Source organism: Ursus maritimus, unplaced genomic scaffold (genome assembly GCF_017311325.1).
Source record: "Ursus maritimus isolate PB19 unplaced genomic scaffold, ASM1731132v1 scaffold_18, whole genome shotgun sequence".
Classification (NCBI taxonomy): domain Eukaryota; kingdom Metazoa; phylum Chordata; class Mammalia; order Carnivora; family Ursidae; genus Ursus; species Ursus maritimus.
This window is the reverse complement of record NW_024424230.1, coordinates 26,305,519-26,321,585: the sequence shown is the minus strand read 5'-3', so window position 1 is coordinate 26,321,585 and position 16,067 is coordinate 26,305,519. Positions and strand designations below refer to the sequence as shown.

The 16,067-nt window shown below is 37.1% G+C and overlaps 1 protein-coding gene and 1 pseudogene across 6 annotated transcripts in view; one reads left to right on the top strand and one right to left on the bottom strand.

Moving 5' to 3' along the window:
- Positions 1-16,067, bottom strand: part of PIAS2 (protein inhibitor of activated STAT 2) — an 88,707-nt gene that overhangs the window by 14,369 nt on the left and 58,271 nt on the right. For all 6 annotated transcript variants that reach the window (XM_040632543.1, XM_040632545.1, XM_040632544.1 and 3 more), the window contains exons 9-12: positions 10,902-11,062; positions 9,333-9,466; positions 7,315-7,486; positions 727-866 (exon numbers count right to left, since the gene is read on the bottom strand). In XM_040632543.1, the coding sequence (XP_040488477.1) occupies positions 727-866; positions 7,315-7,486; positions 9,333-9,466; positions 10,902-11,062 (607 nt within the window). The remainder of the gene's footprint in view (positions 1-726; positions 867-7,314; positions 7,487-9,332; positions 9,467-10,901; positions 11,063-16,067) is intronic.
- Positions 1,676-4,928, top strand: LOC103663824 (annotated as a pseudogene).

Genomic DNA, 16,067 nt, shown 5'->3' with positions numbered 1-16,067 from the left:
AGCACTGAACTTTTCAAATGTTAATATACACCTAAGAGATATCCCTAAATATTAAGCAGTGCTCTAAGGAAACAGCTGGTAGATCCTGTTTTTACAGAGGGATAAAAGGCCACAGGGTAGGGGCGCCTGGGTAGCGCAGTCGTTAAAGCGTCTGCCTTCGGCTCAGGGCGTGATCCCGGCGTTCCGGGATCGAGTCCCACATCAGGCTCCTCTGCTGGGAGCCTGTTTCTTCCTCTCTCACTCGCCTGCTGTGTTCCCTCTCTCTCTGGCTGTCTCTCTGTCACATAAATAAATAAAATCTTTAAAAAAAAAAAAAAAAAAAGGCCACAGGGTAAAGCTATGGGTAACGTTAACCCCATTCTACCGCACTATGTTCTGAAGCTGTGACGGACTACCAAGAAGATCATGAGAAAATAATCTTCTGAACCTGTGAAGCTTCTATGATAAAGAAAATATCTCTGAGTACAAATTCCTTAGGAGGGAGAGTAAAGTCCATAAAATTTTCCTACTATCCTACTATATTTCCAATCATCAGGAATCTATAGATTGGTCTGTAGTTAAAATGACAGGAAATGAACGTGATGCATTAAAACAGATACTACCTTTAAATGAAGCCTTCAAATTTCCTTAGTATTTCTGTTTAAATTTTGACGCTACATTTGCTCCACAGATTAAGAGTAAAAATAAATAAAACTTGGTAACAAAGTACAATAACTCTTCACATACCTGGCAAATCTGATGACATGCTTGATATTGGCGTGTGGTGGAATGGTACTGAGTAGTCTGTTAATGAAGGCGGAATAGCAGCAGGATCAACCGAAGTCACACTGGGCACCCTTACAGAAGATGGCTGATACATGAGAACCCTGTTTTAAATAGCACGGGAAATTACAAACAATCTGGCTGTTAGTTCACAGGAGACAAGGGCTGCACCACTGGGCATTCTCAGCTGTAAGTGCACTAAGTTTCAACACAACTACACGGCGGCTACTCACTACACAGTCCTCCACTCTACTCTCCTCTCTCTTAACAGTCTTCATTTTAACATGAATGTACGCTGGCTCGCAGCAGCAGCTGTGACGTAAGAGCAAGTTGGCATTAAAACATCATGTACAGTGCTGGAGCAATACAGAAAACTGTCATCCACAACAGAAATATACTGTACATAGGCTCTTATTAATGTATGTGTAACACAGATGTGGATATTAGTAATTTTATCTATAAAGACATTTAGAAATAAAAGAGGACTCCAAAGATTTGACATAAATCATGGCACCTTTATAAGTGAAGCTACTTACTATAGCTAAACCAGAAGCTCTTTCATTCTAACCCAAACTGTGTTAATTATCAGCAATCTTATCTGAGAATCACCTGAGCAAAGATAGCCAATCCTAAAGCCAGCCAACCTGATGACAATAGGCAGCAGTCAGAAATTAGAATAAGATGATTTCTCAAGATCTAAGACAAAATATCCGAAAATAAAAATGTTAAGTTACTATGATACCATCTACTCTAAAATGGTTTATAGACTATGAAATTAACTAATCATGCTAAGAATAAAAATTAAACACACTTAAAAAATACACTATAATTAGTTTTATTCATATATATATACACACACACACATATACACACACACACCATATATATATATATATTATATATATATAATATATATATATAAAATCAGCTTTATAATTTCAAGAAGCAGTATAATTAATCATCTTTTTTTAAATGTCAGGAATAAAGAGAGATGACTTGGCATTCTATCTATTTAACCTTCATTTTCTCTTAGTTGCCCAAGCTCAACAATTAGAACCTCACAAGAAAAACATCTTGAATGTACACAAGAAACTAAGTAATGTTAGGGACTCTATGGCTGCTGGCGGCCATCTTTTTTGTCCATCATCTTAGCGAGGCTGCAGGGGTAACAGCTGCTCTCCGAGCTTCATGATGTCACCCAAGGACGACAAGAAGAAAACAGATGCAGGAAAGTCAGCCAAGAAAGATAAAGACCCAGTGAACAAATCTGGGGCCAAAACCAAATAGGAACAGTCCAAAGGCAGAGTTTGGAACCTAAGATCAATAATAACCTGGTCTTGTTTGACAAGGGCCCCATATGACAAACTCTGTATGGAAGTTCCCATCTATAAGCTAGTAACCTCAGTTGTTGTCTCTGAGAAACTGAAGATTCACAATTCCCTGGCCAGGGCAGCCCCCTTCAGGAACTCCGTAGTAAAGGACTCCTTAAGCTGTTTTCAAAACACGGCGTTCAAGTGATTTACGCCAGAAATACCAAAAGTGGAGATACCCCTACTGCTAGTAAAGATGCATAAACAGGTCCCAGCAACTGTGCACTTTGTAAAATAAAATTTATTAAATAAAAAAAAGGAGAGGGGACAGGAGAGGCACAGGGACATTAATGTTAGCATCCCAAAGCACTGCCGGTGAACTACTGTAAGCTTAATGAGAGAGGCACAGAATTATGTAGTGGGAAGGGATCATTACAAAAATGAAGAAAGTAAACCCAACAGCAACTGAGCACCATGGTCACCAAGCTAGACTGAGATGACCACTAGGACCTCCAGATGCCCTTTCCTTTGGTTGAAACACTTCCGCTTACTGCTCCGATTATTACATACTAGTGATAAGAACTGCTTACATAGTTGCAGGACACTTTTCATACTCTAAACAACTGACAAAACTATTTCATGATCTCAATTTAAATCTCAAACCACTGAAATAATCACAACCTATTTAGACACTGGAGTCATTCTAAAACTAGTTTGCATGATGACATGAGGATCCTGTGCAGCTCTTACTCTATATTCTTTGTCAAAAATACAGACGTCACTGGAAAATGAAGTCATCTTGAGAGTACATATATAGCTGTTTTGGCAACTAGGTTATTCTCAGCATAGTGAATAAGTAACACAGGTCAGAGTTCAGAAGTCTTAAAAATGGATCTATAGGAAACATAACATGCTTGAGAAAATTAACAGAAGCCTGGTATTTCAAACACATTTTCCAGAGGTAGTTGAAGATGGAAGTCATCATCCAAAGAGCAACCTGCCTGGCTTAGAATCAGAAGGCTTCTTGGCCTCCGATGTTACTTGGAGACCTAAAACCACAAGCAGGAGGTAAGCAATACTAGAACAGACTGACTCTGTGGAGGAGGAAAGAATGAACTGGGGATGAAATCAAATAAGTTATGTTGTATTAAAGCACATCTTTTCTTAGAGGTTTGAAAACAGTGGTCCTCTACAGGGATGAAAGTACAACAGGTAATCACCAAAAGTATTTTCAAATTACACACGATCCTACCTCCCACACAGGAATGTGTATCTGTAATTGGGGGAGGGACAGGGGCTAAGAAGGAGAGGGACTGGTATTCTCATGCTGAGGAGGGGGTTAAAGTGGCTCTGATTATTCTGGCTGTCTCGTAGTACTAATATCTTAATCGTATTATTTTAAATGTGAGAGACAAGCTTTTGAAGATACACACACACATCACACATGTGCACATGCCTGGGCCTACCTTCCTCCTGCTCTGCCTTCTCTTCCTTTGATATCTCACACTGAAAAGTTTCTTTTGTCTTGATCCTGAATTGACCTCTGAACTTGAGTCAGATTTATAGGAGACAACAACAAAACTCACTCTCCTCCCCAGCTCCATTACCTACACCTGTAGCATCAAGTCAGCGTCCCAAGACACAGTCTATCACCATAGTAACATCTGATTATTGCACAGGTTCTGTTCTCATAACATGAAACTTTAAGTAATTACTCCTTGTTTCTCCAATACAAAATTCACATGTGAAATGTCAAAATCCAATGAAGGTATAAATTATTAGGTCAACATCTAAAACCCTAGCAAACATCTAAAAGACTAAATTATTTTGTGTAGATTAATTTCTATTACCTGAACTTTGCAACCATTAATACAAATTCCATTTTTATAGAATCGGTAAATTAGTCGGTTGTGACCATTATCAAATTATGCACTGGTAGCAGATTTGGGTTCTAATCAGAATGTTCACAAGGACTACATTCAGAAAGGTAAATGATTCTAACATCTATGCAAAAAATAGATGTATTTATAAATACAGAATAACAGGGACCATGGAGAAATGTAAATGGCTATTTCTGATGGAATTATGGGTATAAAAATGTTTAACTATAAAGTAATAAAAAAATTTAAAGTTTGTAACATGTTACTGCCTCCTCACAGGACTGGCAAATACACACACAGGCATAGGTATGCATTATCCATGTGTACATATATATTTTAAATTTTTCTAGCTTTATCCATAACATCACAGCACAAAGGTAAACTGCTAGGACACTGCTAGAGAGCAAATATTAGTATTCCAGACCGTGTACTGGATCACTGAATTCATCATACTTGGCCCAGACTTAGATGTCTGAAAATGAGTTAACAGTTCAATAACTTGAATTTTTATCCATAAATCTGAAATCCCGTGTGCTCCCACTTTATCATACAAACATAAAAAAGACTGAATTTTGTTACCAATTCCAAATGAGTCTTAATCCACAGAAATACTTATCTCTATACTTCTCTATGCCTGTCTTTAGAATACCTTATTAGTGACAAAGTAATCATTCCATGGTTCAGGGAATGGGGTGGGGACATAATATTTAAAATTATCTTAAATGTAGAAAAATATCAGAGGTTTTTCTAACAGTCTTAGATTAAGGTGCCAGTCTCTTCTGACAGGTACTATATGACCACCACATTTAAGGACTAGAGTAGGTATTCAAGGAGAGAGGCTAAAAGGATTACCATCAAAATGTTAACAGAAGTTATATCTAGGTGGAATGCATTCTACCTCTTGATTATAAAACAACTGTAAAATTGTTTTTAAGAACAATTTCTAAGGGTGCCTGGGTGGCTCAATCGGTTGAGCGTCTGACTCTTGGTTTCAGCTCAGGTCATGATCTCAGGGTTGTGGGATCAAGCCTCACGTCAGGCTCTGTGCTTAGCAAAGAGTCTGCTTGGGATTCTCTCTCCCTCTCCCTCTGCCCCTTCCACCACTCGCATGCATTCTCTCCCCCTAAAATAAATAAATAAATCTTAGAAAAAAAGAAAAGAACAATTTTTACTAAAACAATACCTCTTAAAAAATAACTGCTCTCTGGAATGTACCTGAAAGCAAGTTGTCCTGTTTTCTCATTCTCTATTCTTTCTCATTCGCTTACTATCATCAACCAAGAAGTCCCACGATAAACTTACGCAGCAGAGGAAAACCATGAAAATTCTAGATGCTGAGCCACAAGACAATATGAAAAGGATGACCAAGAACAAAACCGTAAAAGCATTAAGAGTTGGAAGGGATTACAGAGATGATATAACCATAGCATGAGTCTCCATGACACCCACTAGGACAGGTGGCATCCACTCTACCTCAATACAGAAAATATTAAATTTTAGCACAAAACATCAACTTTCCTAGTGTTCAGCTCCAATGGAAAGTCTTTCCATGTTATCTTCCCTCCACTGGACTTAGATCTCCCAAATGTTATAACATAGAATAAACTTAATCCACTTAATCAATGATTCCCTTTTAAGAACTACAAGATATTCACATATTTACATATTATATATTCTCTTGTCCTGGCTTAACAGCTTCAGTCCTTAGACCCATCCATCCACCATGCTACAGTATGCACTATTTACCACCTTGTTCCCATCCTCTCATAATCAACACTGACTAAAATGATATTAAGTAAAAATCATCTAGCATTGAACAGAATAAAAGTAGTGTGGGTATATATCCTGGACACTATGCTTCTTTCATTAATGCAGCCTAAGAATAAATCAGCTTTGGTGGTAAACCCTTCAAACCACTAAATGGATTCTGATATTTCAAAGAGTTTCTACCAGGAATGGCTATTAATGAACTAAATACCTTTCCAGAATCCATTAAGATGACTATATAGTCATCCTTATGACACGATCCATTTTATCAATGTATTTCCTAACAATAAAGAATTCCTGGATGAACCCTACTTTGTGGTAATGGATACCATTTTAAAATATAATTAAATGATTTTCTAAGACTGAATTCAGAATTTTCACTGGTCTTTCTATTGTGAGCCAGCTTCATTCTGTATGGTTGTTAATATGTAAATCTCATTTGGATATTGGGAATTAAGTTGATTTCATGGAATGAGCTGGGTAGCTACAACTTCTAGACTTCTTAAACCAAAATACAATGAGTATAATTCAATTTATATAAAATGTCTAGAACTGACAAATTCACAGAGATGGTAAGAAGATGAACGGCTGCCTAGATTTGGGGTGTGAATGGGGATTAACTACAAGTGAACATGAGAGAAGTTTACGATGTGTTGGGAATATTCTAGAACTGAATTGTGATGATGACTGGGCAACTCTCTGAATTTACTAAAATCAATGAACTGGGCAACTTAATAGTTAAGATGGGAAAATTTTATGGCATATAAATTATACCCCAATAAAGCCATTAGAAAAAATAAGTGCAATGAGAGGCCCAAAGGACAAGACCGGCACACCCAAGTCTAACACAGTTTGTTCATGGGATGTCAGGAAAACCCTCTGCTACTAACTTGGAGATTTCAAAATTTCTAAGAAGCACCTGTTGCTAGATACTTAGAGCTATCACTTACTACATAAAACAGCTATAGCTTCTACCACAAGAGTCATAAAACATACATGCTAGAACGCATTTACTTGCCCCCAGTTTGCCCTGGAGAGGATGAAAATAGGAAGGCAACCAATTTTTATTGAAAAACTACCGCATGCCTGACACTGAGCCTAAGCTCTCTATCTTATTGAAACCAGACGATCATCTTATGAGGTAGGCATTATTTAACCCCATTTTACAGAGCAGAAAAAGGAGGCTCACACAAGTATTTCAGTCAAGATCCCAGAACGAGTAAGCAACGGTATCAAAACTGGAATCCACACTTGTCAGATTCCCAATGCCACACTCCATTTTTACACCAGGCTTACTCATGTTGGTCTGCGATGCCAAATTTAGGTTCCAGAAAATGACAAAAAAGGATCAAATATGAAATAAATACTTAGACACGAGAAGACTTCAACTCTCACTTCCCAAAGATGGTAATAATTTCTTCATCAAAATTTTCTCTCCTTTAAACAGGTGCTCTCTTGAAAATATTTCAACTTAACAAACGCCAATGAAAATAGCCTTCTAAGGTTATGCAACTCTCAAAAGACATTTACAAACCTGTACCAAGAACAGTTAGTTCCAAGTGTAATAAGCAATAGTGAACTATAAATTAACAAACCCTTTGGTTGGGCTGCTTTGTGTTTCTGACATAAAGATGCATTTCCTTTTGGCAGGAGGGTCTTCCTCTTCATCAGAAGAGCTTTCTATTGTTAGGTCAATAACATCCACTTTCTTCTTGCTTGTCTCATTGGCTACAGTCACTGAACAAGGCTTACTGAGGACACTTGAACCTGATGTAGGGAAGAGAAGTAAAGAAAAAAATCAAAGGTGGGACACAAATAAACTCTAACCATAAGAGTCTTAACTGTGCAGCAAGTCCAGGAGACTATATAGCCAGTAAAGCCACATACTCTGCCCAATGGATAAACACTAACTCCTTAACTCCAGACACCTGTTTGTAAAGTGACTGTTTACCTGGGGAGAAGGAGTAAGCTCTATGCCTTGCCAGAGGGTCAAAGCCTCCTTCGGACAGCATGCTCTTACGTCCCTGGTACTGCCAAAGGATTTGTTCAGATTCTGCGGCTCATGCTGTCTCCCCAGGTAAGCAGTCATTTTATAGACAGCCTAGGGTTAGGGTCCAATCTCCAGCCATAGGCTAAGAGTGCATGGCTTCACAGGCTGTGTATTCTCACAGATGTATGACACTGTTAAGTCAGAATCAGATACTTCCATTCTAGCAAAGCAATGGTACTCATGTCAGAGAACGTATAGGTCCCTCACCATAAGCCAGAACTTGGTAAAAATTTAAATCGTGATGAGCTGAAAAAACTCCAAACTTCTCATTTAAGTTATTCAGACATTTAAAGCTTTTTTTTTTTTTTTTAAGATTTTTTATTATTTATTTGACAGAGATAGAGACAGCGAGAGAGGGAACACAGGCAGGGGGAGTGGGAGAGGAAGAAGCAGGCTCATAGCAGAGGAGACTGATGTGGGGCTCGATCCCAGAACGCTGGGATCACGCCCTGAGCCAAAGGCAGACGCTTAACAACACTGCCACCCAGGCAGCCCCTAAAGCTTTTCTTATCAACAATCTATTAATCACTTATGTCCTCCTTCTGCCACATATACCATATGTTAACTCACCATTTCATAGAAATCATTATGCCCCGTAATCTGTTTAACAAAAAACTAATGCCGGCTAATAATGGAAAAGCAGCAACTAATCAACTAAATCACTATTCTTCTTGAAGATGAGGGAAACCTTGATCATTCTACCTACGGGTTCAGTAACAATCACAGCAGAATGAATTTTTTTTCAAGTAGGTTCCACGTGGGCCCAATATGGGGCTTGAACTTACGATCTTCAGTTCAAGAGTTGCAAGCTCTACCGAATGAGCCAGCCAAGTGCCCCAGGAGAATGATTAATATTGACATCGATCTTTTATTTTTACTCTGAGTACCCATTATTCATTACATTGTTAGACTGTCAAATATAGTCAGCATAAACTTAAATGCAGTGAGTGAATTATGTCAGATAAAAAGAAAACTTTAGGTTCACCTACAGGTTTCAATTACTGTAATTGCCCTTAGTTTCCCCACTCAGTGTGGATGGGTATAGGGAGTTGAAGGCTGAGTATACACCCTAGGTAACCAAGGCAATGGTCAAATTCCTTTCCACAAAGAAACAGAAATAATCTGCTCACTTTTGTAGCAACTAATCGATGAACACCCCATCCTCCACTGACAGATTCTGTGGCCTCTCTAAACACCTCCACTTGCAGTTCCCCCAAAAGATACTCTAAAAACGATCCTGAAAAACTGTCCGTAAAAATGTCATTTATAACTTTTCATTTTGTAACAAACACCATATATTAAAATAATTTTAGATGACTGCTTCATTTACTTTACATATAAAAATATACTATGAAAAAGCTAATTATAAGATGGTATAAACTTTAGCACATTTCTTAAGGAAAGACTAAAAATCATTTGGGGGAAATTACATATGTAACAGATGATCAAAAGGTAAAGTTCGCAAACTGAACTGCGAACGTAGTTCTAGTGGCCAAAGTTAACAATAAAGACAATGCTGCAGGAGTCTCATTGCTTTGCTCTCTGTGGCCATTCTGCACATACTTTCTATTTTTGTACACGGCTGGCTGGACACTTTCATAGCTTCTTTCTTCGGTCTCATTGGACACCAAGTGCCATCCTCTTGGAATTTGATCTCATCCACATCAGAACAGTCATTGAGAATTTCCATAAAAAGCCTATAAACCAATTAAGAAGTACATAAATGTAATCAACAGCTTTGTTCAAAGGGCAACTAACAAAGTAACATGTACACTGACTTGGAGACAAAAGTAATGCTATCTTTTTGGTGTTTCAATATTTCACACTTTACAACAACTATTACATCCCCTTACTCCTAGGTTTTAGATCTTTAATGAGCAACATAAGTGACTTACTGTATCATCTAAGTAGCTAAGTATCATCTAAGAAATCAGTGACTACACAGAAAGACACCTGGAGCCTCCTAACTGGGACTGGCAGTGAAGAACCACCTCCAACACAACATATAAATCAAACATAACCAAATACAAAGGTTATTATACAAAAAATAATTTATAAGCTTATTATCAAGAAAAAAGGATTATGGGGTGGGGGGAAAAGAGCATTAGGGACATAAAAAAAGTCTCAATAAATTTAAATTAACTCTGTGTACAAATTATGTTCTATGCCCATAATGAAATTTGAAATCATCTTCAAAAAAAATTTGTGGAAAATGCCCAAATATTTGGAAACTAAACAACCAATGAGACCAAAAAAAACCAAAACAAAACATAAAAATATAAATTAGAAAGTATTTTGAAGTGAATGAAAATGAAAATATAATAAAAAATATAGCTAAAGCAGTACTTGAAAGAAACAAATGAAATAGAAAAAAGAGAAAAATCAAAGAAAAAAAGTATTTTGAAGTGAATGAAAATGAAAATATAATAAAAAATATAGCTAAAGCAGTACTTGAAAGAAACAAATGAAATAGAAAAAAGAGAAAAATCAAAGAAAACAAAAAGCTGGGACTATAAGATCAATAAAATTGACAAACTTCTAGTCACACTAAGGGTCAAAAATAAATAGATAACCTGAGGAAACCCACATATATTAAAGAAAATGAATCTGTAGTTAAAAATTTTATCTCAGAGAAAATTCCAGTCCCAAACATCTTCACTAGAGAATTCTACCAACTATTTGAGGAGATAAAATACCACTTCGCAACTCATTTGTATGAGGCCAGCATTACTATGGTATTAAAAGCAGACAAAGGGGGCGCCTGGGTGGCTCAGTTGGATGAGCCTCTGACTCTTGGTTTCAGCTCAGGTCATGATCTCATGGGTTGTGGGATTAAGCCCCGTGTCCAGCTCTACGCTCAGCACAGAGTCTGCTTGAGAAAGTCTCTCTCCCTCTCACTTCACGCCACCCCACCCCACACTCATGCTCTCTAAAATAAATAAGTAAATAAAATCTAAAAAAACAAAGACATTACAAGGAAACAACAGACCAATATCCCTTGTGAGTTTAACAAGCTCAACAGTACACAAACCCAAAAATAAATAAAAAGGGTAACATGATGCTAGGCTAAAATTTATATGAGGCTGTACTGAATGTTTACATAAGCTAACACTTATGTTGGGGTATACTTACCCATCTAAAATTAGACTTTCATAGGCAGCTTTTTTGTCACACACAGGACAGATCCAGGTGGGCTTCTTCTCATTCATTTGCAGATAAAGCGCAGCGTCAAAACACTGTAGATGTGTACAAGTCACTGCACGGCATGGGATTGTCAACCTCATTTTCCCTAACTACAGGACAGGAAAGACAACAGGGGAAACCTTTCAGAAAGGAGAAGAATCACTTATAAAAGTCTGAAAAAATCTTACAAGAAGAGCAAAACGAAAAAACATTCAAACCAGAAGTTATTTCCGTCAAGATCACTATTATTTTCTTTGTATTCACTGACTGCCCTATGACTTTTAAAAGCCCATTTCAGGGGCGCCTCGGTAGCACAGTCGGTAAGCGTCTGCCTTCAGCTCAGGGCGTGATCCCAGCGTTCTGGGATCGAGCCCCACATCAGGCTCCTCCGCTGGGAGTCTGCTTCTTCCTCTCCCACTCCCCCTGCTTGTGTTCCCTCTCTCGCTGGCTGTCTCTGTCAAATAAATAAATAAAATCTTAAAAAATAAATAGATAAAATAAAAGCCCATTTCACTTTTTAAAAATAATTAATATGAAAATTCGCAGGTAGGAAAAAATGTCTCTTTCTCACCGGTTCCCCTATTTAGAGGGAATCACTGTCACCCATCTCTTGCATGTACTTTCATTGATACTCTATGCATAACCAATTATGTATTTTAAAAAATTTCCCAGAAATGTGGCATGCAATACACACAATCCTGTACCAACCGTCACATAATATAACTTAGTGACTGTTTCATATATATCAGTACACAAAAGGCTTCCATGACATGAAGGTATCGTAACTGATATGAAGTATATGATACAAAGAATCATTATTTATTTAACTAGCACCCTGCCCTAGCGATGGACATTTAAATTGCTTCCAATCTGTTATACAAATAATGCTGCAATAAATATCTATAGGATAAACTCCTAGAAGTAACATTTTTGGGTCAAAGGGAAAGTGCATTTGTGACTTCTGTCACACTGACAAAATATCTTCCACAGAATACCTGCCGATTTATATATATATATATATATAAACACACACGATTATGAACATGAAGTTCAATCTAGAAAGATGTATTTCATACTATTAGTAATACTACTTCTGACTAGATATCTATATATCTATATATCTATATATATATCTATATAGATATATATATCAATGTGCTTGGTTCCCCTCAACCCTGACAACACAGTGCTATAATTCACTCTGATCTCTGCCAACCTGATAGGTGAAAAATATCCCATTATAGTTGTGAACTACATTTATTTTAAGTTGAGCTTCTTTTTTACTTCTAAGAGCCATCTGTGCTTCTAAGAACCGTCTATTCATAACCTTTTCTCATTTTCCGTTTGGTTATTAGTCTTTAGTTATCTATCTACAGAAGCTCTACATTAAGTCAGCCTCACGTATATGATATGAACTGCAAATATATTTTTCACCTATGAAAATCTTTTACTTGTGTATAATCACTTGTGCTGCTATTCCAATATACTTTTATATAACTATAGTGCTCTGTTCAATTCTTATTCCAATTGGTAGAGGTATACCAACATCAGGACACACACCCAGATTAGATGGAGTCTTTCTGTATAACCTTTCAACAGCCCTCCCTATATCCTTACAGAAAATATCTCAGTTTATAACCAGCTCTGTGTTACTCTGATAGAAAATCTGTTTCTTCCACTAGACTCTAAGCTCCACAAGGACAAGGTCCACATCACACTGTTCACCACTGCAATCCAGGTGTCACAGCACAGTACCTAGAATGCAGCATGCGCTCAGTATTTCTTGACCAGATGACAGAATAAAGAAAAACTAGAAAAATGGCAAAGGGAAAGAAAGGGAAGAAGGAATGACTTCTTCACAGGCACTATAAAGTCTAGAAAACTTCACAGCAAAATTACATTGTTAACTTTGCCAGAGGGGTAGGATTTTTAAAATGCCTCTGTTTGGGGTTTATTTCTCCCCTTTTGGTTTATAATTTCTTTCTCCTAAAATGAACATTTGGTTATTTCGTAATTAAAAAATAATAATTTGGCCAGTCGTCACCATAGCAATAACTATTGTTTGTATAGTTCTATTTACATGGAAGGCACAATGTTGACGACTTTATAGTATAAAGTGACACTTTATATTTAAACCTAACAACTGCACTATATGATTGACCTAGATTATCATCCCCCGACCCCCACTCTGAGAACACTGTGGCACAATGAAGCTAAGTGATAACTACCATTACAAAGTCAGAAAGCAGCAGAGCCAATTTCTGAACCCAGCAGCTCTGGCTCCAGAGTCCATACTCTTATCCCTGTGCTATACTGACTCCATCTGAGCGTTTAACTAGAATTCTAAAAGGCATCTTAGAAGTTAACAGTGATTCGTGCAAGTACATAGCACAACAGAACTCATGATTTAAGAAAGAAGAACAGAACTGAGGCAATTTCTCTTCTTACGATATTTGCTTCTGTATTTTCCTTTCCTTTAATAAAAAATTATTCCCTAAGTCATGTGGAATCTAACTGGGTGCTAAGGATTTTTACATACATTTCACAGAATTCTCCTAACAGCCCTCTGACTGCAGAAAGACTGGTGTCTGTATTTCTGCTTTTGAAATGAAGATGCTGAGATGCCGTGAGGCTACAAACACCACACTCACGGAGACCCAGCTGGTGGAGCTCTAACACAAACACAAATGTTTGTTTCCGTCCATGAGAATCCTCCTAGTTTTACAAGATCACACATGGTGCTAGTTTTTGGTTTCAATTATCTACCTTTTCCTGTTTTGCTAAGAGTTTTTGTTCTATTAGGAATGGATGTTGACCAAACACCTATTCAGCATCCTAATGTAATGATCACAGGGGTTTCCCACTCCCCTTTCAATTATTAATATAAAAATTTTTTACAGGTTTTCTAAAATCAAACCATACTTGCATTCCTAAGAGGTATCCTTTTGTTATCATGTATTATTCTTCTAAAATACTGGCTTCTTTTTACTTAGGAATTTTTCATCATTGCTTTTTATTTGGAAACAACCTAAATAATCACTAAAAAAGGCTGACCAAGTAAATTTACACCACACCCAATCAACAAAATACCTTTAGTGATTACAATAAGATATATCTACAGATATTAATAGTTAAGATATACTGTTAATTAAACCACAAAAAAGTATATGTAGCACAATTTTTTCCAATAAACACACACGATTATGAACATGAAGCTCAATCTAGAAAGATGTATTTCATACTATTAGTAATACTACTTCTGACTAATAAACCATATCAACTTAAAATTTTAATGTTTGTTCTATTTGAATAATTTTATAATAAAGTAGGTACTATCTGTTAATTTCCATAATTTGTTTCTTTTAAATAATGCTCTAACTCGGCCTACTATGGTTTTTTGGGGGGTTGGGGGCAACTAGTTCTCATACTTTTGGCTTCAGAATCCCTTCACACTCTTAAAAATTGAGAATCTCAAGGAGTTTTTATGTATATAGGTTATATTTACCAATATTTATTGTAGTAGAAATTAAAACAGACATTTTTAAAACACAAGAATACACAATTACACCCTACATCAACCCTCGGAGCACTGATATCACCAATAGCCAGGCAACCCTATTAAACACCACTGCCTACTCATGAGAGAATGAGAGCAGAAAAGGGACAAACTGCATCCTAGTATTATTTTAAAAACAGCTTTGACTTTGTGAACCTCTTCCAAGAGTCTCAGGGGCCTCCAATTAACCCTGAGCCACGCTTGGAGAACTTGGTTTTTTTCTTCTTCGGTGTCACTTTCATCTCTCCTGTCACTGCCTTAGAATTTCCACGACATACAAAACTGAAAACATTCACAACTATGGAATTGCTGATTTAATCCTAGTGTCTCACAAGAGTTAATGAGTATTTCCCAAGTTAAAAAAAAGCATTTATTACCAACTGGCCAAATCTGATCAATTTCCTAATACTGATAATGGCATGTTAATAAAAGTTTTGTATGTGTTAAATTCTATTTAGTCAGATGATGGATGATGGATGGATGGATGGATGGATGGATGGAAGGAAGGAAGGAAGGAAGGAAGGAAGGAAGGGTGCCTAACCAATGCAACATCTTTTTTGATTAGTAAAATGTTTAAGTTTTCACTTAAATTCCATTTAACATACAGTGTAATATTAGTTTCAGGTGTATGATATAGTGATTCAACACTTCCACACATTACTTAGTGCTCATCACAAGTGTCCCCCTTAATCCCTGTCACCCATCCCCTCACCCCCTTCCCCTCTGGTGACCAGCAGTTTGTTTTCTATAGTTAAGAGTCTGTTCTTGGTTTGCCTGTCCATTTTTGTCCCCTTGCTCATTCGTTTTGTTTCTTAAATTTCATATATGATTTAAATCATACAGTATTTGTCTTTCTCTGACTGATTTTACTTAGCATAATACTCTCATGCTCTATCCACGTCATTACAAATGGGAAGATTTCATCCTTTTTTATGGCTGAGTAATATTCCCCTGTGTATATGTGTGTGTGTGTGTGTGTGTGTGTGTCTATTCATCAGTCAATGGACACTGGGTTGCTTCCATAATTTGGCTATTGTAGATAATGTTGCTATAAACATCAGAGTGAAATGTTATACAAAGAGTACCTAAACTGATTTTCACTTTACTGTAGCCTAATTAGTATCTACGTAAATTAAGAAAGAATGTATATAGTAAAAATGGCCCCAATCAGTGGTTCCAAACTATGTATGAGTCAGCATCTTAAGAGATAAAAATCAAACCTAGCTCCCTTTTCTAACCCCCAGCCACTCTGCCCACCTCTGCAGGACAGACGTAAAATCACTAGCTGATATCACTAATATAGAACCCCTGTGTAAAACTCAGACACTGTATTCAGAAATATAATAATGCACACGTAGTCAGATCCCTCCTTCAAGAACGACTGTAAAACTGCCTTCCAAAGGTCCCAAGGATAGAGGCTTTGGACTGTGCTCCCCACTACCCAGCCTCATGTCTACTCTGAATCATTTTACAAACATACTGTGAAATAGAACAAACACTTCTTCCACTACCTTAAAGCCATCATTTTCTCTCATTTCTGCCACCTGATCCCAGGGTTC